A 24,492-nucleotide genomic window follows, 5' to 3' on the forward strand; every position below is an offset into this window, starting at 1 on the left:
AAAAATAATACAGGCAGAAAAAGCAACAGAAAGCCTCACTCCTCGCTGTAACTGTGACTTTCTTGGAAAGTTCAAGTAAACACTTGAGCGTTCTCCAAGAATCCTAATGCGACTGGTGTTGATCTCTGCTGTTTCATGCAGCTGCCTTCATCAATCACTTCATATCCCATTATACCTTTTTTGCCCTTCTCTCATCTCTCCATTGAGTGCAGAGAATTCTGAACACCGCACAGGTCAAAGGTTGTTCTCCTCATGCGGGCCCCTGGGAGAAAGATTTGTGGTTGGACTTATTATAGCTCCAACAATGCTGTGAGTTCTGTCATCGCATGGCCAACAACCATGGCTTGCACATAGCAGAGACCAAATAAGCTGTTATGTTTGGCTGACAAAAGAAAGTGGCAGCCGTACACATCTGTCTTTTATTGTGCCACATGTGATTAGGGCAGTAAATTCTGAATGATTTACTCAAGCCTTTGATGTTCGCAGGATATTGTTTACTATATATACACACCGATCAGGCATAACATTATGACCACCTTCCTAATATTGTGTTGGTGCCCCTTTTGCTGCCAAAACAACCCTGACCTGTCGAGGCATGGACTCCACTAGACCCCTGAAGGTGTGCTGTGGTATCTGGCACCAAGAAGTTAGCAGCAGATCCTTTAATTCCTGTAAGTTGCAAGGTGGGGCCTCCATGGATCCGACTTGTTTGTTCAGCACATCCCACAGATGCTCCATTGAATTGAGATCTGGGGAATTTGGAGGCCAAGTCCACACCTCAAACTTGTTGTTGTGCTCCTCAAAACATTCCTGAACCATTTTTGCTTTGTCGCAGGGCACATTATCTTGCTGAAAGAGGCCACAGCCACCAGGGAATACTGTTTCCATGAAAGGGTGTACATGGTCTGCAACAATGCTTACGTAGGTGGTACGTGTCAAAGTAACATCCACATGGATGGCAGGAACCAAGGTTTCCCAACAGAACATTGCCCAAAGCATCACACTGCCTCCGTCGGCTTGCCTTCTTCCCACTGTACACTTTCGGCGGTGGACGGGTCAGCATGGGCACCCTGACTGGTCTGCGGCTATGCAGCCCCATACGCAACAAACCGTGATGCACTTTGTAATCTGACACCTTTGTATCAAAACCAGCTTTAACTTCTTGAGCAATTTGAGCTACAGTAGCTTGTCTGTTGGATTGGACCACACGGGCCAGCCTTCGCTCCCTATGTGCATCAGTGAGCGTTGGCCCCTCATGACCCTGTCGCTGGTTCACCACTGTTCCTTCCTTGGATCACTTTTGATAGATACTGACCACTGCAGACCAGGAACACCCCACAAGAGCTGCAGTTTTGGAGGCGCTCTGACACAGTCGTCTAGCCATCACAATTTGGCCCTTGTCAAATTCGCTCAAATCCTTACGCTTGCCCATTTTTCCTGCTTCTAACACATCAACTTTGAAGACAAAATGTTCACTTGCTGCCTAATATATCCTACCCACTAACAGGTGCCGTGATGAAGCGATAATCAGAGATAATCACCTCACCTCTCAGTGGTCATAATATTATGCCTTATTAGTGTATATATGGTCAGTTCAGTGAAAGTCCAGTATTTTGCATTCCACTGACTTTCAATGTATGAACAATATCAGCTTTTGTGTTCTGCAGGAGGGAGAAAGTCAAACAGGTTTGGAACGACATGAGAAATTGTAAATATAAAGCATGTAAACTTCTAAATGAATAAAATGAAAGTAATCTCTGTGACGCAACCTCCCCCACAACATTATTAAGGTCTGGGCCCTGTGAAAATTGCTTGTTTATCTTGTGTAACATGCTGCAGGATTCCTTCATTTTTCTGATTGAAAGTTATCATACAGTAGTCCACCCTGTCTGAACCATATCCTGATTATACTGCCACTCTTTCAGATTTAAAAAAGAATGAGGTTTGTGGTTATGCAGGAGAGACTGTCACCCTGTGTAGGTCAGTTTCTTATCCTCTGTTGTAAGTTTAAATATGCTGCACACAGTATAACTCATTGTAATACACTGTAATCCAGTCATTGTGTAATAAACCTTATGCGAAACAAGTGCACAGGGAAACAAGCACACAGCTTTCTTTAGAATTTTGTGTTTGAACTTATGTAATTAGCTGGTGAAGTGGATTTACTTATTGTAGAGTTACTTGCTGAATAACTAGACATTACATTACATATAGTCATGTTAAGTGGAATCTAAACTAATTATGGGACTGCTGCCCTCTCTGTTCGCATTTCTATTGAGAAAGAGTTTTGTTCTAGAAGAGAACATGCTATATAATGGCCATTTCTTTTCCATTGGGGTAATGTGGGAATGGAGTTCACCTGAGGGGCACTGCGGTTGTGACGGGGAGCTGTTTATGTCCTGACAGCCTTAGTTCACCTCCTCGTTAATTAGAAGGTTGAAGGAACGGTCTTTGGCAGGAGCGTGAACAATCTGAAAAGTGGGGAGGACTCATTATAAACTCTTTTTAGCCTAACTCATGAATATTAATTAGGTGACGTACCGTTCGCCCAGCGGTCTGATTTACTTAAAGATAGGAAAACGGGGTTAGCCATATATTATCACTTACCACTTTGTTGTTCGTACAGTCCACTGCTAAACTTTGCAGAGACTTATGCTTGGTAAAGCTGTCATTTTACCTGGTCACTAAAGATTTAATTTTTCTTTGCACACTAGCCAAGCAATGATTATTTCCCAAAAGTGGGGGCAAATTACCCCCCCCCCCCTTTTTTTTTTTTCTTTTTTCTTTTTTTTTCTTCTGACACACATTTTTCAAATCCTTCTATCTTAATTTCCTTCAGCTAATCTACACTACTGTTCAAAAGTTTGGGGTGTGTAAGTCTTTGATCTCTTTTGTTCATTATGGTTCAATTTATTTGATAAAAATACAGTAAAAACAGTAATATTGTGAAATATTGTTTCAATTTAAAACAACTGTTTTGTATTTTAATAAATTTTAAAATGTTATTTCTTCCTGTGATGGTAAAGCTAAATTTTCATCATTACTCCACTCTTCACTGTCACATGATCCTTCAGAAATCATTCTAATATGCTGATTTGGTGCTCAAGAAACATTTCTTATTATTATTATGTATAATGTTTAATAATATATATTATTATTATTATTATTATTATTACAAAAAATACTGTTCTTTTTAACTTGAACTGTTCTTTGTGAAAATGCATCTTGGTTATATATATATATATATATATAATACTGTTCTTTTGATCTTTCTTAAATATATATATATATATATATATATATATATATATATATATATATATATATATATATATATATATATATATATATATATATGTATGTAGGGGGGTGGGTGTGTGATCAATTTAAAATGTTTCTTTTAATTGACCCCTACTGATCCCAAACTTTTGTAATGTATGTATTTATTTGTCATATATTAATGGTCACTTTTTATTAGGCATTTATTTATTTATATATTTAACTGTCCTCTTACTTTTCTGTGTGTGCCAACTAAAACTCACATCACATCTCTTTCTGTTCCAGTTTAATGCAAACTGACACACATTTTTCAAATTCCTACATCTTAATTTCCTTCAGCTAATCTGTGCTTTCATTTTTCAGAATTGATTTCTGTTATGTCAATAAGCCTCGGAAAAAAAAAAAAAACATAGCTGAATTTCATATTTGCGTTTGCAATACATGCAAGTTGAAGGTTTATAAAAAATTAGGGCAAGTCAAACTTCAGTTTCATTTGTGACAATCTCATTTGGCTCCTTATGTTCTTGTTTGGCTCGACTGAGACACAAAACTCTAAGCAGTGGTCTGAATTAAGCTGACTAAAAGCTGTCATGTCTTTAGGATGCATGTCATATGTTAATTTTCCATCTTTAAAACAGGGTCAATCATCAGCCTGTCACTGGAAATGATATGTCATATTATTGAGTTCAGTTCCCATTGGCATCAGACCCGGAGATTACTGTATTAAGGCATCTGTAAATTTCGTGACATGTCCCTTAAGTACTGCTAAGAGGATATGCATCTAATTCTTGTACAAAATTCAACTTATGTTTCAGTTAGAGACATTTACTCAGTTTCTAGGTGGTAAGTGGCTTAAAGTGCTGTTTTTACATTGTCTACTATGCTGTCTAGCCAACGATTATCATAAAGCAGGATTATCTGTCGGTGATGAAATGAATGGAAACACTTGAAAGTGTTGGAAACACTTGCAAGTCTTTCCTCCAAAACTAGAGGACTTTGAGTAGCGGTTGAGAATCTTTCCTCCAGAAACAGAGGGCAACTTTGAGAAGCTGCTGACAAACAACTTGCAGATGAATTTTATTTTCTCTTAATGTTTTTGTTCTGCCCCCATCCGATTTTGCTTTTGTTTTTTTATATATTTATTTTTTTAACTATTCCTGTCTCTCTCCCTCTACATTTTAGCTGGTCATCAGCTAACTGACTACCGGCTGTTATGTCAGACTCCCCACATAAGTCTCTCTGTAGAAACCTGACAGGAAAGCCATAAATGAGAATCTTAATGTTCCCGTGGAAACCACAGGCATATGCTGCTTACTTTGACAAAAGGCTGTGCAGACAGCTCACATACTTAAATGTTTTATTGTTAATCCTGTCCATTTCACCCATGCAAGATTTTCAAATACATTTTCTTCTGTTCCTCACTGAATGTTTTTAGAACTTTGCTCATAACTTTAGGAAAATCTATATGAACTTCTTACGAATGGCTTTTTTTATATTTACATACTCTATATATCCTACAAAGTTACAGTGGGTACGGAAAGTATTCAGACCCCCTTAAATTTTTCACTCTTTGTTATATTGCAGCCATTTGCTAAAAAAGTTCATTTTTTTCCCTCATTAATGTAAACACAGCACCCCATATTGACAGAAAAACACAGAATTGTTGACATTTTTGCAGATTTATTAAAAAAGAAAAACTGAAATATCACATGGTCCTAAGTATTCAGACCCTTTGCTCAGTATTTAGTAGAAGAACCCTTTTGATCTAATACAGCCATGAGTCTTTTTGGGAAAGATGCAACAAGTTTTTCACACCTGGATTTGGGGATCCTCCTCCATTCCTCCTTGCAGATCCTCTCTAGTTCTGTCAGGTTGGATGGTAAACGTTGGTGGACAGCCATTTTTAGGTCTCTCCAGAGATGCTCAATTGGGTTTAAGTCAGGGCTCTGGCTGGGCCATTCAAGAACAGTCACGGAGTTGTTGTGAAGCCACTCCTTCGTTATTTTAGCTGTGTGCTTAGGGTCATTGTCCTGAGCACTCTGGAGAAGGTTTTTGTCCAGGATATCCCTGCACTTGGCCGCATTCATCTTTCCCTCGATTGCAACCAGTCGTCCTTTCCCTGCAGCTGAAAAACACCCCCACAGCATGATGCTGCCACCACCATGCTTCACTGTTGGGACTGTATTGGACAGGTGATGAGCAGTGCCTGGTTTTCTCCACACATACCGCTTAGAATTAAGACCAAAAAGTTCTATCTTGGTCTCATCAGACCAGAGAATCTTATTTCTCACCATCTTGGCAAACTCCATGTGGGCTTTTATGTGTCTTGCACTGAGGAGAGGCTTCCGTCGGGCCACTCTGCCATAAAGTCCCGACTGGTGGAGGGCTGCAGTGATGGTTGACTTTCTACAACTTTCTCCCATCTCCCGACTGCATCTCTGGAGCTCAGCCACAGTGATCTTTGGGTTCTTCTTTACCTCTCTCACCAAGGCTCTTCTCCCCCGATAGCTCAGTTTGGCTGGACGGCCAGCTCCAGGAAGGGTTCTGGTCATCCCAAACATCTTCCATTTAAGGATTATGGGGGCCACTGTGCTCTTAGGAACCTTAAGTGCAGCAGAATTTTTTTTTTTAACCATGGCCAGATCTGTGCCTTGCCACAATTCTGTCTCTGAGCTCTTCAGGCAGTTCCTTTGACCTCATGATTCTCATTTGCTCTGACATGCACTGTGAGCTGTAAGGTCTTATATAGACAGGTGTGTGGCTTTCCTAATCAAGTCCAATCAGTATAATCAAACACAGCTGGACTCAAATGAATGTGTGGAACCATCTCAAGGATGATCAGAAGAAATGGACAGCACCTGAGTTAAATATATGAGTGTCACAGCAAAGGGTCTGAATACTTAGGACCATGTGATATTTCAGTTTTTCTTTTTTAATAAATCTGCAAAAATGTCAACAATTCTGTGTTTTTCTGTCAATATGGGGTGCTGTGTGTACATTAATGAGGAAAAAAAATGAACTTAAATGATTTTAGCAAATGGCTGCAATATAACAAAGAGTGAAAAATTTAAGGGGGTCTGAATACTTTCCGTACCCACTGTATGTTAACTATTCCATTTTTTTTATTATTATTATGATTTGATAACGATTTTAGTTTCATAATTCAGTCAAAGATAATTCAGTCAGTTCTCCTCTGGCCAACGAACGAACACAGTGTGATTATGATTTAGGCTGCATTACAAGTCATAAGTCAGATTGTTGTTTGGAAACTGTCAAAATATTTCATCTTGTTCCTTCTACTTGAAAAAAACAAAAAAACAAATATGATGATCCTTATGTGAGTGAATTGCTAAAATTTTAAAGCATATAAAGGTATATATACAGGTATATTTGTGTATAAATACCTATTTACTTGTATATTGAGTGTGGGGAAAAATAGTGCATGTAAGTGTGATATACATTTTTTTATGACGACATTCTGTTTCCAAAATGTAAAGATTAGCATATTCCTGTCATTGTACTAAAGCCAAAACAAATGAATAGAATATTATCTGGAAAATATTTTATATATGATAATAATAAATATAAAAATAAAATGCCCCCCGCCCCCATACACTATGTCCCCCATGCATATTTCTGTCAAATATATTTTGTATTTGATACAAAATAATTTTTTGTGCTCTAAGATAACTCAAAATTGCTTTGTTTTGCCGTTGCACAGCAGATTTCTTTGTAGATATATGCCAGTGGTTTTGAAATCAACATCCAAAGTCTGAAAACTAAGAACATGTTATTACAGTACAGTACCGCTAGCATATGTACCCTCCATAAACCTTGTTGTTTCGCAACTGCACAAACATTCAAGGCCCAATACAAATTCCGACTAAATCAGAGACCATGTATACACAGTATAATTTGGCACCCGTTTGGATTGTGTGTCCTTGTGTGTCCTCACATGAACCTTTAACTACCGTGTGACCTGCCTGCCTTAAATTACGTAGCGAATTCCCTCCACTTGGTACAAACCCCTCGTTCTCATCAAGCTTGCATTCCTCTTTTATTTTCAACCAATGGACTGCACTGCTCTCTACTGATACCTTCAGCATTTTTGGATTGATGTTTCACTTTTCATCTCAGTCTGAATACTTTCACTGAAACCTCCATTTTGTCTGTTGCTCTTTGTACAGAAACCCCATGGTTCTGGACTGAAGTGACTTTTTGGAACATGTCTACCTGCAGATTTACAAGATCCATCCCTGCATGTAAATTAAATATACATGGCTACGCTATGAGTTTCCGTTCGCCTCTCTAAATCAAAATGATTCTCATTTTACATCCCTGATAGATTTCATTTAAGATGCATTTCTTCAGAGCTCTCACTTTTCACTAGTAGTGAAGAAATTGTTCATCACAGTACTTTTGAGGTCCTTTTTATTGAAGATCACACGGCTGGGATTGTGGATTTGAGGCCATCACCTCTCCATTTTACTTGTTCCATTTTGTTCCCGCACAATATTTTAATCCCCCTTTTATTTCTCTAAATTTCAAAACTCTATGTTCTGTCCCTCTTGAATTCCTTTCAGATCTCCACAAACCAGCATTGTCGGCTACTCTATGCTTCGAGAAGGACATCTCCAAAAACCTCAAACCCAGTGTGGCGTTTTCAGCCAGACGAAGCCATAAATCAGTCTGTAGTATATTATAGCTCATTAAGAGCAGGACTAAACCTCAGAGCTGCAGCGGATGCTAGAGAGAATACGGACGGATAATTACAGATAAAATAACGCATTTAGCACTTCTCCCTGCAGTAGCACATTTTGAGAACTTCTCCGCAAAGATAAACCATTGGAAATGTCACATTTGTAATTATAGCACTTTATTCTTTTAGCACTCTGAAGGATTATAGATTTATGTCTTTTTTTTATTATTTTATATTTTATTAGTTTAGTCATTTTAGTTTCTTTTAAATACTACTTAATTCTGTTCTAAAGCATTTTAATGATAAAAAGACTATTATTGTCAGCAAAATATTTGTTTGTGGTTTGATTTTTATACGTATTTTGGGATAGGGCAAAGATGTTAATATAGTGGATGGACTTTTTTTGACAGATGAGTTTTATACCAGTGATACGACTAAACTGGAGATCCTCGCTGCCAAATACACCCAGCCATTCATTTTGTTTACTGCGGTGTGTTTAAATGCCGGTGCAAAGATGCTTCTGCTTGAACTTATGCTGTAAATCAAATTCATTGTGGAATTTGGAGTGCAGACAAAAATGTCAGTGGATCTAAATATGTACCAAATAAACGTGACGTCCTGCACAGATTACAAAAGTGACATTCCACGGAAAGCTCTTCTGAGTTTATGACTGAATCTGTCAGTGTGGAGATTTTCATCTCATAAACAGTATGAGAATAGATGTTCCTTTGAAATGGTATCGTTGTCAGTTGCTACTGTGTCAGTATCAATGCCAGATGGACAGAGGTTGCACTGAATTCAAACAAGAGATTTGTATATTTCAAAATTAAGTTCCTCTTGTTCACTTTCAGCCTCAAATAACTTCTGTGCATTTAAACGAATACAAAGAAAAACCTGTTGAATTTGCGGAATGACATGATTATAGTCATTATTATACTGTATGGATTATAATTATTATATTACAGCATTAGTTCTAGCTCTTAGACTTTTCAGGCCAAGTAGCTTTGATCAAATAAAAACCTAGACGTATCAATGTTCCCTTTTTTAAACTGGGGAACATGCAAATATTTAGTCATCTAGCGTTAAATTTGGTCACATATGTGAGTGATTTACTTACAATCTAGAATGTTGAATATGTTCCTTTTGCAGCCCAATTCAAACATTTTTAATATTAAATAGATTTAGGAATTTGATTTTAAAACTTCTCTCATCTGTCTAGAAGCAATTAGAACTGCTTTGCCAACAGGGCACTCTTTAAGTTAGCATTCATTAAATCGAGCATCTGGATGCTTATTTTGAGGGCGAGCAGAATAATATCTTGACTTCTATGTCAATCGCCACCCTTTTCAGTGCAGAGAATAAAATTGTGTAGCAGGCTGTGTTATAAAATGAGCATTTACTGTATGCAAACACACAATACATCCGCAAAAGCACATGATTGACCACTTTTTTTGGGTCACATCTGAGAAATGCACACATAATCGTCCCGTTACAGGAAGTGTATTTCATCTCTGCTCTTATGCTCCACTGGTTTCATCTAAAGCCTGTTTTCTTTTTTTCTTTTTTTAAACTCAACCCTTAACAACATTCATGTTCCTGATTACCAATTATACCTCTCATGGTCCTTTCAAATAACTTTAATTACTGATTAGAATTCGGCTCTCACAAAGCCGGTACTTGAGTGTAATTGCTCAATAAAGAGTTGAGTGGAAATGTGTGGTAATAAGTAGGTGTTCCTGCTGCTTGTCTCATTAGCGAGTAAGCACTGCCTTTGCTTCCCGGTCTGCATAAATGGAGACTCTCTCATTCATGGCACAGGGGCCCCCTGGTTTCTCCATAGTCGAACCAGCAACCGGATAACATGTCCCAAACTCGCTGACCTCACACCACAGACGACTCAATAAAAACACATATATAATGTCTGTACTTGTTTTCATAACACTGTGTCACAAGGCAGAAACCTATTTGGCATTAGCTGTGAGCGACGTAAACCTCAAAGTTGTCAGGGAAAATTTGCCCATTATGTGATGTTACATGTTCTGCTCATGAAGTTGACCTGATGATTCATCGGAGGCCCTGCAAGTGTTATTGTTTGTTCTCATGTGTGAGAAGAAAACGACAGGTATTAACTCTGTTCTAATACTTGAGCTGCCTTGCCATATCTGCCTACATAAACAAGTGCCCTCTAAATTGAAATGGAACCTCATAAGTGACTGATGAAGCACACTACTTAGGGAACTCTGTGCTTCGAATGAATGATGCACTCTAATGAAACCAAACAAATGGGAAAAAAATAAGTTTATTTATAATTAAAGTCCCCCTGAAATCAAAATTTAATTTTTTTTTTTGTTTTTTTTAGCTTTTAGCATGAATATATTAGCCTTAAGGTTATGAATAATCTGCTGTGTTCCAAAACAATGATAAAATTTGCATTAAGGAGATATAAGCATTCAAAACTTAGTCTCTCCCACTATGGTTCACGGATTTTCATGACATCACTTTTTCAGTTGTTCATAAACATATTAATGACAAAAGTGTCATTACACTGTATTCAGCACAAACTAGGCTACCATAATATGTGAGGAACATGTATGTACATGTTTGTGTTTTTGAAGGAATAATGTTTATGCGTGGTTATTGAAAAAACAAAAAACTTAATTCACTGAAATAAGGCCAAAAAAATAATATTAAATCTGTGTTCACAAGACTTCTGGGTATTGGATGTTGTAGACTAGAGTTTTTGCTTCAAAATTATGTAACAATTATGCTGACTACTCTTTCATATAAAACAATAGAGAGATTTAAATTTTCTAAAACATCTTTGGTCAAGAAACACAGTATGCGTGGAGGCGTGAATCATCATGAATAATGGGTGATTCTCACCTGAGAAGACAAAATAATCACATAATAATGACCTGAAATGACTTATAATTGAAATGACGCATAATAATGAGCTCTTTCAGTCAGGTAAGCTGTGAAAAAACCCTCTGTGATCATGTGGTGTATATCAAACATACAGAAAAAACAGCAATACTGTGAAATATTATTACAATTTAAAATAATGGTATTCTATTATATTCTTTAAAATATAATGTATTTGTATGATGGAAAGTGTCTGAACAATTATGTTACCTCTATGGCATTTCATATAGGCTTTTAGCTTAAAAGCATGCACATTTGGAGAAATATTGATGGTTTCTCATATGTTTGTAAATTTTCTATACAAAGGAGTAATATTTATTCAGGATTTATTGTCATTACTATGAGTGCTGGATACGCGCCGGCGCGTTTTCAGGTTTTTTTTCACATTGCAGCAAAACAGACTTAAAATACTCCGTCATTTTTTGTCATAGAGACATAAGTAATATATCAATTGAAACTATAGAATATCTTCTTTTATTTGTATACACTCAGAGTAAAACAATGTTGTGCTTTTTGCAAAATAAAGAAAACTAAAATGATGTATGATCTGTCCTCTCCCTCTGAACAAAGTTTAATCTGATAGTTCTCAGAAAATGAACTATAACTTAGTGACTACTAATCACAAAAAAGATAGACTTAGGTCTAAAGACACGTTGAAATGTCAGGTTTTAAATCATATAAGTCATATCGAAAACAAAAATTCTGTGTTTATTTAATCTGTATGAAAAGAGACACATGTCAGAAATCCGTGATTCAGCTCATTATCCGCTAATGCGGCCACGCCCACGGAGCCAGCGCTATTCAGATGCAAATTATGAGTCAATACAGGCATACATCATCTCAATCGTGTATTTATTGTCTTGAAAAGTGTTTATCTGTATGTAAAAGCCTGTATGTTAGCGACCTCTGGAAGACATGCCGTTAGTTCCTGGTTCTTCTTCTTCTTTAGAATAATTTGTGGACTAAATGTGCACAGAGAGCGCCCTCCGGCTGCAAGAATTAATTGAAACCACCATTCCTGAAATGTCCTCTTATTCTTTGGAATAAATTGTGGACTAAAGATGTACAGAGCACCCTCCGGCTACAAGTATGAATTGAAAACACCAGCGCTCATAGTGATAACAATGAATATAGAATAAATATAACTCTTCTGTATAGAAAATTGACATAAACATATGAGAATCCATCAATATTTCTCCAAATGTGAATGCTTTTAAACTAAAAACCTATATTCAGACTCTTTGCATCACAGAAATACATTATAGTTTAAAGAATATAATAGAATACCATTATTTTAAATTGAGCTGAGATTACAGAGGTTTTTTTCACAGCCTACCTGACTGAAAGGCCTCATTAATATGCAGCACCATTAGAGGTTCTTTAAGCAATTCTTTTGTCTTCTCAGGTGTAAATGAGCCATTATTCATGATGATTCACACCTCCACGCATACTGTGTTTCTTGACAAAAAGTGTCTTACAAAAACTAAATCAATATATTGTGTTATATGAACAAGTAGGCATTATAATTTTTACATAATTTTGAAGCAAAAACTCTAGTCTACAAACCCCAATACCCAGAAGTCGTGTAAACACAGATTTAATATATATTTTTGGCCTTATTTCAGTGACTTAATTTTTTTGTTTTTTCAATAACCACGTATAAACGTTATTCCTTCAAAAACACAAACATGTGCATACATGTTCCTCACATATTATGGTAGCCTAGTTTGTGCTGAATACAGTGTAATGACACCTTTGTCATTAATATGTTTATGAACAACTGAAAAAAGCACAAATGTCAGGGTATGTCAAAACTTCTCCAGGCCCCAAATCAGCCTCAGACTCCAGAGGGTTAAAACCTGACATTTCAACGTTTTTTTAGACATAAGTCTAATTTTTTTGTGATTAGTATTCACTAAGTTACAGTTCATTTTCTGAGAACTATCAGATTGGACTTCGTTCAGAGGGAGACGAGAGATCACGCATCATGTTAGTTATCTTTATTTTGCAAAAAGCACAACATTTTGTTTTTACTCTGAGTGTACACAAATAAAAGAAGATATTCCACAGATTAAAATGGTGTATAACTCTTAATTGTATGTGCAACATTGACGGAGTATTTTGAGTCTCTTTCACACTGGTAAGAAAAAAAACGCGGTGGTATCGCCGGCGATACCTCAGAGTGTTAAAAAAAGAGGAGGGGCTGTTCGATATGTCCCGCCCCGTCTTCCTGTTTCAGTTGAAATTACGTCAACACGTTGAATAATGCTACGCGTTCCAAGGCACTGTTCAAAAAACGTCATGCTTTTGAATCCCTTATGCTTATTTGATCAAATATACAGTAAAAAAAATATATTGTGAAATATTACAGTTACATATATTTATTGCAATTTTTCTATAATAATAAAAAAAAAAAACTGATGGCAAAGCTGAATTTTCAGCATCATTACTCCAGTCTTCAGTGTTATGTGATCCTTCAGAAATCATTCCGATATGATGATTTGCTGCTCAAGAAACCTTTATTAATATTATCAATGTTGAAAACAGTTGTGCTGCTTAATATTTTTGTGAAAACCATGATACATTTGTTCCCAGAAATATTCTGACTAGAAAGCATTTGTTTAAAATAGAACTATAAAAGCCTTTACTCTGACTTTTGATAGTTAATTACTATAAAATATTAATTACTATATAAAAAAAAAACTTGCTGACTTCAAATTTTCAAATAGTATGCATTTTTCTTATCCACCATTTTTCTTTTCACCAAGCATGTTGAAAGGCATTATGGATTTGACTTCTCTGTAAAAGATATTGTATATATGTAATTCTGCCCTATAATGTGGCCGAAACAATATAAAATTTATGTCAACCTTCACACTGGCAAGGCTGCATCTCCTAAGTACTCTAGGCAGCTCACTAGGTATTGGAACAAAACTATTATTAGTATTATCAGGTCTCCATCATGTTTGTTTTGAGTGAAAATGACTGTTAACTGTCGTTGAGAGGTTATAGACTGTTGCCATTAAAAGAGGTCAGTCTAACTGGTCATTATTTACTTCGTAATTTACTGTACATTTTGTGGACCTTCACGCTTAGAATTTTCTAAAAAATCTCATGTTTTCATATGACTGAAATTGTAGAAATTCATATGGATTTGACTCCAATTTGCCAAAATGTAAAAAAAAAAAAAAAAAGTTACATATTTTCTCAAGATCGGGCTGATAATATCTGGTCTCAATGTCTGTTCTTAGCCACATTTTTAAAAAAAAAATAGCTTCCTCTTTCAGTTTGCTCTGTAGTTCAAGGCACTGTCCCACACCTCCCTCTCTTGGTCTCTTTTTGCCCCGTTCTTCCAGCCCTCCTCAATAAATCATGCCATCTTTGAAACATTTACATCTCTCGTGTTGCCCTGAATTCAGAAATCCAAACATCATTGGATGTTGGAGAGGCATAAGATATTAAGGATCTTAAGATATTAATTTTGTGTCAACTTGCAACTTACAAGTGACTTTAGGATGTAAGCTAAGGCAGAGAAAAGTACAAATAGAAATCGCAGGAGGAGGAGAAAGGGGGATGTAAGACACTTTTCCTTCTTTATTTTGTTGCAGTGCTTGAGTTTTCACAGAGGTCACAAGGTTATTACATAAACGGTTCACCTAAAGTGCTCTTGTGCCTTTGGGGAATGTTTGATGCCATGTTCACAGCAATTTTATGTTGTACAAAAATTAGACATGTGACATTTTCTGTCTACATTCATATTTCAGTTTTTTAGTCATTTCAAGACCATAGTAAATTAATTTGGCCAGTAGACTTGGATAAACAAAATTTCTGACATCAATTAAATCCAAATGACAGATAAAAATACTGAAAAAATAAACAAGACTAAAAAAAAAATACATTAAAAGTCTCTTCAAAGACTCATGATACAGCAGTGAACTCCTATTGCCTCCCCTAAAACGCTGTAATTTGGAAAGCTCACTTGTGGATTTGTACTTAGACGGTCAAATGATTCAGTCCAAAACTGGATGCCAAGCACAGCCAAATCAGAATATAATTTGGCCAGCAGATTTTGATCCTGCTTGAAACATGGAGTGGAACCCAATCCCTGGATTAGCTGTGGACTTTACAACTCTGCGATTGGCTTATTGCCACACACTTGGCTGGACAAATGTCCCATCTAACTTGTTTTGAGCACAGTACTTAGATTTTCAATCTGTACAAACACCTACTTACTACAGCTTAGACCTTCTTAGTTAACCAAATAGTTGCTGTTAAATGTACAGTATTAATCTATCAGTGACAATATGGTAAGTGTGTGTAAGCCTCCCTTCCTTTCAATTTCTACACTCTCTAACACTTTTAAGTACTTACACAGGCCGATGTTTTGTAGGAGGCTGTAGATATAAAAAACTGTAGTTAATCATCATGTCATGTGAAAGTATCATATTCCCTAAAGCTTTCATCTGGCATTCTTTGTGACATCTAGGTGTGTCAGATATATGTAAGCTTGATCTATCAGATTTTACAAAAGTTTTCCACCCACTCCGACCTTTTGTGTATTGATTCATCCCTGAGGAAGAGAGTTTATCAGTCACTTATTGGTGTCTTGCCTTTAAACATGTTTGGTTGATTAAACTTTGTCTTGCTGTTTTTTTTTTTACAGGGGACTATCCTCCACCTCCTCCACCTGCCATTGACACCAGCGGGCTCCCACCCCCTTCCAGCTTTCCACCTCCTCCGGCCATGGATGAGACCTCCCTTGGCTTTCAGGTGAGATTTACCGGTCATCACAATATACAGTATACCCAAAATGGCAAATGACCCCCAGTAGGGTCCAAAAGTTCATTTCATGAATCTGTTTAAAAAAAAAAAAAAAAAAAAAAAAAAAAAGACATTAACAGCATGAAAATGAAAAACATTTTAGTTTCTTGTCAACAGCATTATGTACTTAATTTTTAGAATTTGGTATGTCCCCCTTTTTCCTTAATTACATCATGCACTCAAGCTGGCATGAACTGCACAAGCTTTTGCAAAACAAACATGATTTGTGAGTGTTCCAAATCATGTGCTTCAGTGGAAGCAAAGAAATCTGACCTTTTGTTCAAAGTTCACACGGTGAACAAATTTGCTTATTTAAAAAGTGACCTGAAATGCGGATTCTCAAATTCTTTGTCTTATTTTGTGTTTTTATTATTATTTTGTTTGTTGTTGTCAAAATCCCAGAGCTTTCCAGTTTTAAATCAGATTTCAAATCCTTGATTTTCAATGTGGTGTTAGATTTTTGAACCTTGATATAAATTCAGGACACTTGCTTGGTCTGTGTATCTTATGGTCATTTGATTTTATACTTAAAATTAGAAATTACCAACTGTTGTTTTGTTTCGTTTTGTTTAAGAAACAAAAGAATGAATTAAGCTACATTTTTTGGGAGGCCCTAAAAATGCCCCTTCTCAACTCACTCTGTCTTCTGTACTGCCTTAGTCTTATCCCACAGAATAATAATTAATGTAGTTAATAGTTAAACTGTGCAAATTAGTCTCTATATTAAGCGCAATAACTTTTCTTTAAAATGTTTGGCTTATTTTTCTTGCAAATATACATCTCTTATAGAGCAACTACACTACACTTAAGCCTACAGTAACACTGTGTATCAGCCTCATTGTCATCTTAAAGGGATAGTTCACCCAAAAATGAAAATTTGATGTTTATCTGCTTACCCCCAGTGCATCCAAGATGTAGGTGGCTTTGTTTCTTCAGTAGAACACAAATGATGATTTTTAATTCCAACCGTTGCCGTCTGTCAGTCAAATAATGCGAGTGGATGGGAACTTCTACTATAAGAGTAAATAAAACTTATAAAACGATCGGTTTGTGCGAGAAACAGAACAGTATTTATATAATTTTTTACCTCTAATACACCACTATGTCCAACTGCGTTCAGCATTCGCTTAGTGAGGTCTGATCGCGCTCTGACAACGACAGTGATGTCTCTCGCTTATACTTCAACGAGTGCTAGACATCACTGCCGCTGTCAAAGTGCGATCAGACCTCACTAAGCGAATGCTGTATTCGGACATGGTGTATTAGAGGTAAAACATGATATAAATACTGTTCGGTTTCTCGCACAAACCAATCGTTTCGTGTCACGAGCCGCAGGGTTTAATTTGGACTTGTCTATGCAAGTTTTATTTACTCTTATAGTAGAAGTTCCCATCCACTCGCATTATTTGACTGACAGACGGCAACGGTTGGAGTTAAAAATCATCATTTGTGTTCTACTGAAGAAACAAAGTCGCCTACATCTTGGATGCACTGGGGGTAAGCAGATAAACATCACATTTTCATTTTTGGGTGAACTATCCCTTTAAACACACTCTGGCAGTGAAAAGCCTGTCCAAATTGGTCATATGAAATGTTTATGTGTCCACAAATGAAAAAAATTGCACAGTAGGTAAATAATATTTCAACTTTGGATTAGAAGCTTAGACAGTGTATCATCCCCACTGTGATATTTAGCACATCCATGTAAATGACTGAGAAACAATGCTTTAAATCCTTTTTGTAACAACATGTTAAGGTGAAATGGAAATCATCAATAAGCAACTGTAATATGACTGGCAAAAGAATTACAGTAAACTATAATGGAATACAGTTAGGCTATACTAACACAGGCATTATGTCTATTCAAACTGAGGAGGCATTTGCCATTTTTTATTTTTGAGGCACAAAGAGTTTGGATATAAGAGTTTCCATGATTATTGTATTTACAATTAGGGGCCCAAAGTCGTCACCTTTTGGTAAATTTCGCCACTTTGAAGCCAAAATAATAGGGAATATGTGTCGTCAGTGTGGTGTGTTCTTATTCATAAAATGCACTTCCAAACGTAGAGATAAGGTGCAGTTTAAACTTGAGGTGCCCAAAAGTATAGTTTAATCAATTTGACAATATAAAGAATAGTTGGAAGACTGAATTGATGCAGGATTTATGATCTGGAATAGCAACAGTGAAGGCATTAAAAATATATGATCTCGCTTCAGTTCATAATTCAAAACTATATAATTGGGACTGAAAACATAATTATTACAGTGAAAACATAAGTAAAGTTTTTAAAATGTTACAAAATGGCATAGAATAGTGTTTAAGTACGCAAATTGGGACGCACATAATGTTTGTGATAGAAATGAATGAAAAGCGATGTAAAATGAATCTAACCTGACTTCTCAAGGCCGGGACACACCAAGCCAACAGTCAGCTGTCAGGCAATGTCGGGCTGTTTTTGATCGTCGGTCGGCTTAGTTTTTTGGTGTTTTTTTCGCACCGTTGGCTGTAGTCGGATGCTGATGGTTTTTTGGGCCAATTCAGCATGTTGAATCGCCATTGGGCCGTCGGTGAGAGAGAGAACTCTGATTGACTGTTTAGCTTAGCGAACGAGCCGGTGTACAAGAATAAAAGTGAAAGCTAAATATTTTCATAATAACATGAGCCGACTGGAATGAAGAAAGTGATCAGCATGATCGATATTCAAAATGGTAAGCAAACACTGTTTTGTTTACAGTTTGGATATCTGCAGTCGTAGTTTCAGTTTCCCTTTTTGAATGACGGAAATAGACTATTGATACTTGCTGATATAGACGGTTATTTCCTTACACACAGGCGCAGAACGCATGTGTTAGTTGACAGTCGCCTTTAGTCCTTTTGGTGTGTTCAAGCGCAGCTTTTTGGCTGAGACGCAGGCGATGAGAAGCGAATCATCTTTCGTCGCCACTAGTTCTTTGACGTCGGCTTGGTGTGTCCCGGGCTTTAAAAACAACTGTAAATTCTGAAATAGATCAGTCCAAAATGAACACATGTTGAAAATTATCCAATAAGCTGTTGATTTATTAAATGATAAACTGTTTCCCCACAAAAGCAGTTTATTCAGCATAATGAAGCCTCACTTCCATTGACATCCATTCAAAAAAGGGTGGCTTTGGTTGCAGTACAGAAGATTAGTCAGACGAAAGGGGACGAAAGGGGTCCAAAAATCTGGCTTAATTCTAGATATTCTATTTCTTAAACAGAAAATCAAATGACCTGAAGGTACACGGACCTTGCTTTAATACTTAGAGCAAACTTCAGATCCCTTTTCATGCGTGTTAAAGATAAACAGACAAAAGGCCAGCCAAGTCTGCAACTCTTTTTGTGGCTGTTTACCAGGCGTGTGCCCTAGTTGTTTATATTTCTCTTTAGTTCATTTGGCACCCGTGTAGAAATGAGTGAGGGCACAGAGAAGGCTGACACCTATTGGTTCATATCGGTCATTTTCCCCCTTCAGGGAATCAGTCCCCCCTTAGAACTCATTGTCCAGCCATTAAACTACAGCCTCAAAACTGTTTCTGACTAATATTCATTGGAATTACGCATATTGAATGTTTAATTATTTAACACAAACTGTCTGTATGCCTTAGATGAATCCATGGACTGATAAAAATGTGTAGAAAAAACTATTCACATTATTTAGTTGAATGGCCTACTGCTAGAACAGTGCAGAATGAGAGAGTTTTTATTTTCCATCATTGTTTTTGCTTCAGCCTGTTGATAATGTGTCTGCGTAGTTGCAATTTGACCAGGTTTGCTGCAGGACAGGATTTAGTCACTGATGGGTGACGCCGAGACGCCGCTGTTTATTTTTGTGAGACGCTTGTAAAGTCTTCATCAGTGGCTCAGCAGTTTTTTTTAAATAAGGCCACTTTATCTGCTGCTCAGAATGTGACTACAGGCATGTTCTCTGCTCTAATAAAACCCTCCACTGGATCGCTTTCCCACGAACGCTGCTCTGCAAGGGAGGAAGCCTGTCCATGGGGAATCAGCGCGTTTGTTGATCTAGCTCTATGGAGTCAGCGTACGGCAGACGGTGTTATTGGCGGATAATTAGGCTAGTACAGAAAAGACATCAGACTGTAGAGGCGAGGATCTCGATTCCTCTGTAGAAATGAATGGCATACAGGAATCAGTTTAACCGGCTTTACATCTCAGACGAGAGGAGATCAGTGACAACAGATGGTTTGTGACATAGAAAAGAATCCACAGCAAAGCACATTTTGTAGTATTCATCATGCCGTTCCCCTGAAGACCCTTAGCTCTTGATTCTGATAACAGTACTTGTGCGTTCATGTGAGTGAGAGTACTTTACCGAAAACGAGCGGCAATCCGTTCGACCCACAGCTTTCCCTAATTCCAGTTTTCTACATCTTTCATGAATGAAAAAGGGGATGTTGAATTATTTCTGCATCTAAGCAGAACTAACAAGAGGAAGAGGCCGGAGTGCCGCGGTGAACATGAATAATCAAATGATACTTGGCCTAAATTATTTTGTTTCCCGTAACAGAACACGTAGCAACACATGCAGTCTTTATTTAACTTCACTTATCTGTCTCTGTGGTTTTTCATTAAACTCAGCACTTAAATCAGCTTCCTCTCTTCAAACGGTGCTTACCAGAATGCAAAAGGATGGCTTACATAACCGATGGAAGTGCTTCATTAGATTGCTATGCATTTTCTTTCATAACACTATGTCCTTCTATTGAACTGACTGTCCAGTCCTCCAAATGAGATTAAGATAATTCACCTAAAACATCTCACAAAAATAGGGGCCGAAGGGAAAATGCTCACATACTTGTGTAAGTGTGCATTTTCCAATGGCTCTTTGTACAGGATTTTTTTTTTCTTTCTGCAAATTGTTGGTCTTTTTGTGGCGTGTGCATGACTCAATCTTGGTTGCTATAGGAACATGCTTAAAAAATAAAAAGTCTTGATCCTTTTTTAAATTGCAGCATGCAGTATAATTAATAATGAAACAATACAGGGAATTTCACCGTGGAAATAGCCTCGGAAGTTGTTTTATATCGCATAATCGTATGGAACTCACTGTGTATTTGTCTCCCTTAAACTGTTCTGAAACAGTTCTAAATCGATTCGCTCAACATGTGCTGAAATATTGCTACGGCATGTGTATTTATCTATTTACATTTAACTGCTGCCATATTTTTTTGCTATTACTGTAAGCAAATTTAATAGATGTGTACATTTTCTGTCAATCATAGCAGCAGTTATTCCTCATATTTACATTTGAAAGATGCTTTTGTAAGCCAGTTCAGGTTTTTTATGGTCCAAGTAAATTGTGTGAGATCACAACCTAGAATTGAGAACAAACCCAGAAGATCAGGAATTGAGCCAATAGCATTCATCATTGTATCCATGTTTGTGCCGTTACCTGCTTTGCATAATTTATTTAGTGAATCTAGCGCTAAACAAGTCAAACAGCAGGTGCAATTCATTCTTAATTAATCCCCCCCGGTCTGTTTGCTTGTAGTTCAAGTTCAAGTTCATCTTAGTTCAGGACCTTGGCATTAATGATGCAAATCTCTGTTTGGCCTTTCCTCTGATTGTTTGAGAAGCTTTTTAGGGCCTGCTCAGCTCCAAGTAGAGGCATGTTAGGGTTGTAATAGGTTGTGACAGGTAATCCAAACAGATAAGTTTCAGTAAGAGTCAGTCACTGATCCTGGCCTATGAGCTTAGTGCCTCAAGCAATCCCGAGACCTCCTCTCCTCTCCTCTCCTCTCCTCTCCTCTCCTCTCCTCTCCTCTCCTCTCCTCTCCTCTCCTCTCCTCTCCTCTCCTCTCCTCTCCTCTCCTCTCCTCTCCTCTCCTCTCCTCTCCTCTCCTCTCCTCGTAAAGTATAGAGCCAATGAGCCAATCAGTACAGAGTAATATTCCTTAGCACTCATGTGTGTGTGTGTGTGTGTGTGTGTGTGTGTGTGTGTGTGCATATACAGTGGCAAGAAAAAGTATGTGAGCCTTTTGAAATTTCATGGTTTTCTGAATAAATTTGTCATAAGATGTGATCTGATCTTCATCTAAGTCAAGGGTATTGACAAACATAATGTGTCTAAAAATAATTACACAAAAAATTCTGATCTTTCATGTCTTTATTGACCACACTCATTCAACATTCAAAATGGCAGTGGAAAAAGTAAGTGAACCCTTAGAATTAATAACTAGCAGCAATAAACTCAACCAGGTGCTTCCTGTAGCTGTGGATCAGACCTGCACATCGTTGAGGAGGAATTTTAGCCCATTGTTCCTGGCAGAACTGCTTTAGCTCTGTCATATTCTTTGGACGTCTCATGTATATGGCCCTCTTCAAGTCAATCCATAGCATCTCTATTGGGTTGAGGTCTGGGCTCTGACTTGGCCACTCCAAAAGGCGGATTTTGGTTTTCTGAAGCCATTCTGTTGTGGACTTGCTCCGGTGTTTTGGGTCGTTGTCCTGTTGCATCACCCACCTTCTACAGAGTTTCAGCTGATGTACAGACATTCTCACATTATCCTGAAGAATTGTCTGATATACTTGGGAATTCATCTTCCCCTCAATGATTGCAAACTGGCCAGGCCCTGATGCAGCAAAGCAGGCCCAAATCATGATGTTTCCTCCACCATACTTTACAGTTGGGATGATGTTTTCATGATGATATGCCATGCCCTTTCTACGCCAGATGTGTTTTTTCCAAATAGTTCAATCTTAGTTTCATCAGCCCAAAAAACATTTTGCCAATACTGCTGTGGAGTGTCAATGTGCTCTTTTGCAAACTTCAGGCATGCAGCAATGTTCATTTTAGTAATCAGTGGCTTCCTTCGTGGTATCCTGCCGTGGATACCTTGCTTGTTCAGTGTTTTACGTATAGTAGACTCATGAGCAGAGATGTTAGCAAGTTCCAATGATGCCTTCAAATCTTTGGCTGTCATTCAGGGTTGTTTCATTACCTCATTGATGAGTCTTCGTTGTGCTCTTGGTGTCATTTTGACTGGGCGCCCACTTCTTGGTAGAGTAGCAACAGTCCCATTTGTAGATTGTTTGCCTAACTGTAGACTGGTGAATTTTTAAAGTCGTGAAATAACTTTGTAACCCTTTCCAGCTTTATGTAAAGCAACAATTCTTGATCGTAGCTCCTCTGAAAGCTCTTTTTGGCGAGGCATGGCTCACATAAGCGTGTTCTTCTTGTGCAGAGCAAACTCCAAAAGTTTGAGGGGTTTTTATCAGTCAAAGTAGCTGTAGTCCACACCTCCAAACGTATTATCTTAACGAGACTCCAGGTGTGCTAAAACCTGACTACAATTCGCTTTTTTGAGGTCATTAACTCAAGGGTTCACATACTTTTTCCACTGCCATTTTGAATGTTGAATGAGTGTGTTCAATAAAGACATGAAAGATCAGATTTTTTTAAAATTATTTTTAGACACATTATGTTTGTCAATACCCTTGACTAAGATGAAGATCAGATCACATTTTATGACAAATTTATTCAGAAAACCATGAAATTCCAAAAGGTACACATACTTTTTCTTTCCACTGTATATGTGTATATGTGTACTGTATATATACATCTCACTAGTATTGACAAAAGGGGTGGTTTATTTCTATTATGTTGATATTTATATTCATTTATATTTTTTTATGAATTTATAAGTGGGTTTGCTCAGCAGAAACATACTGGGGGTCTCCCTTTCATTCTGCATGCACAAATTATTAATATTGTTTGTTAAAAGTTACCACAATTTATGTCATGGCCACAGTGTTGAACTCACTAAAGCTACTTGCAAAATCGATGTCAATTCACATAAAGGGCCTTTGTTTATCTAGTGTCATGTAAAGATGAGGGGGAAAAAAAAGAAGCCACAGAGGACAAGAAGAAATATCAGTGTCCTTCAGCTGTGAGGGGAGAAGGGTGTTGTGCCCCCTTTGATGAGGAGAGAGAACACTGTCAAAGTCTTCCCCTCACACCTTCTTTTTTTTTTGTCACATGGCTGCCATTCCTCAAATGCCTTTGATAATTTTGTTCTTTGCTCCTTCTCCGACATAAAGGACAGGAGCCAGTGATTTCAGATGTATTGCTCATCCAAGACTTAGGGCCTCTATTTTAATGATCTAAGCGCATGGTCTAAAGTGCACAGCCCAAGTGCACTTAGGGCGTGTCTGAATCTACTTTTGCTAGGTTAACGACGGGAAAAATGGTTGGCATGCCTGGCGCATGGTCTAGAGGGGTTGTCCCTATTGGGTGTGTTTTGGGCGTAACCTGCAATAAACCAATCAGAGTCTTATCTCCCGTTCCCTTTAAAAGCCATTTGTGCTCGCTCCATGGCAGATTCGCTATTTAAATGGTGGAATTTGCAAGCAGAAAAACTGCATGCTTCTCTAGCGATGAAACGGATCTGCTCGTGCGTGAAGTTAAAGCGCGTGAGCAGACCATCTACAAGACAAGCCGGATTCCACCGAAGCATTTTTATCTTTATGCACACAATAATAATCTTTTACAATGTAATCCTTTTATTTTTAATAAGCACATATTACTAACGCACTCTTTAAATAACAAAAAAAAAATATTGCGCCTTTGACTTTAGACCAGGTTTCAGTTAGTCAATAGGGCTGGGCGATATATCGCATGCGATTGTCATGCGCATTTCGTCAATAAAGCTGGTTCCCTGATTACCGCTAAATTGCCATCACCTGCTTTCAAATGGAGCTGCATTTAATAGACAGAACCGTTGTTCACTGA

General features: G+C 37.5%; 1 protein-coding gene and 1 long non-coding RNA gene across 7 annotated transcripts in view; one reads left to right on the plus strand and one right to left on the minus strand.

Moving 5' to 3' along the window:
- The window catches only part of LOC125273912 (LIM domain containing preferred translocation partner in lipoma), a 278,126-nt gene that overhangs the window by 135,693 nt on the left and 117,941 nt on the right, over positions 1-24,492 (plus strand). For all 6 annotated transcript variants that reach the window (XM_048199720.1, XM_048199723.1, XM_048199721.1 and 3 more), the window contains one exon: positions 15,564-15,670. In XM_048199720.1, coding sequence (XP_048055677.1) covers positions 15,564-15,670 — 107 coding nt within the window. The remainder of the gene's footprint in view (positions 1-15,563; positions 15,671-24,492) is intronic.
- On the minus strand, positions 14,166-19,112 carry LOC125273913. Its single transcript, XR_007186139.1, has 3 exons — positions 18,839-19,112; positions 18,114-18,720; positions 14,166-15,755 (listed from the first exon to the last, which is right to left on the minus strand). It is a non-coding gene; the product is annotated as an uncharacterized LOC125273913 (long non-coding RNA).

This window comes from Megalobrama amblycephala, linkage group LG8, assembly GCF_018812025.1.
Source record: "Megalobrama amblycephala isolate DHTTF-2021 linkage group LG8, ASM1881202v1, whole genome shotgun sequence".
In the NCBI taxonomy this organism is placed as follows: Eukaryota; Metazoa; Chordata; class Actinopteri; order Cypriniformes; family Xenocyprididae; genus Megalobrama; species Megalobrama amblycephala.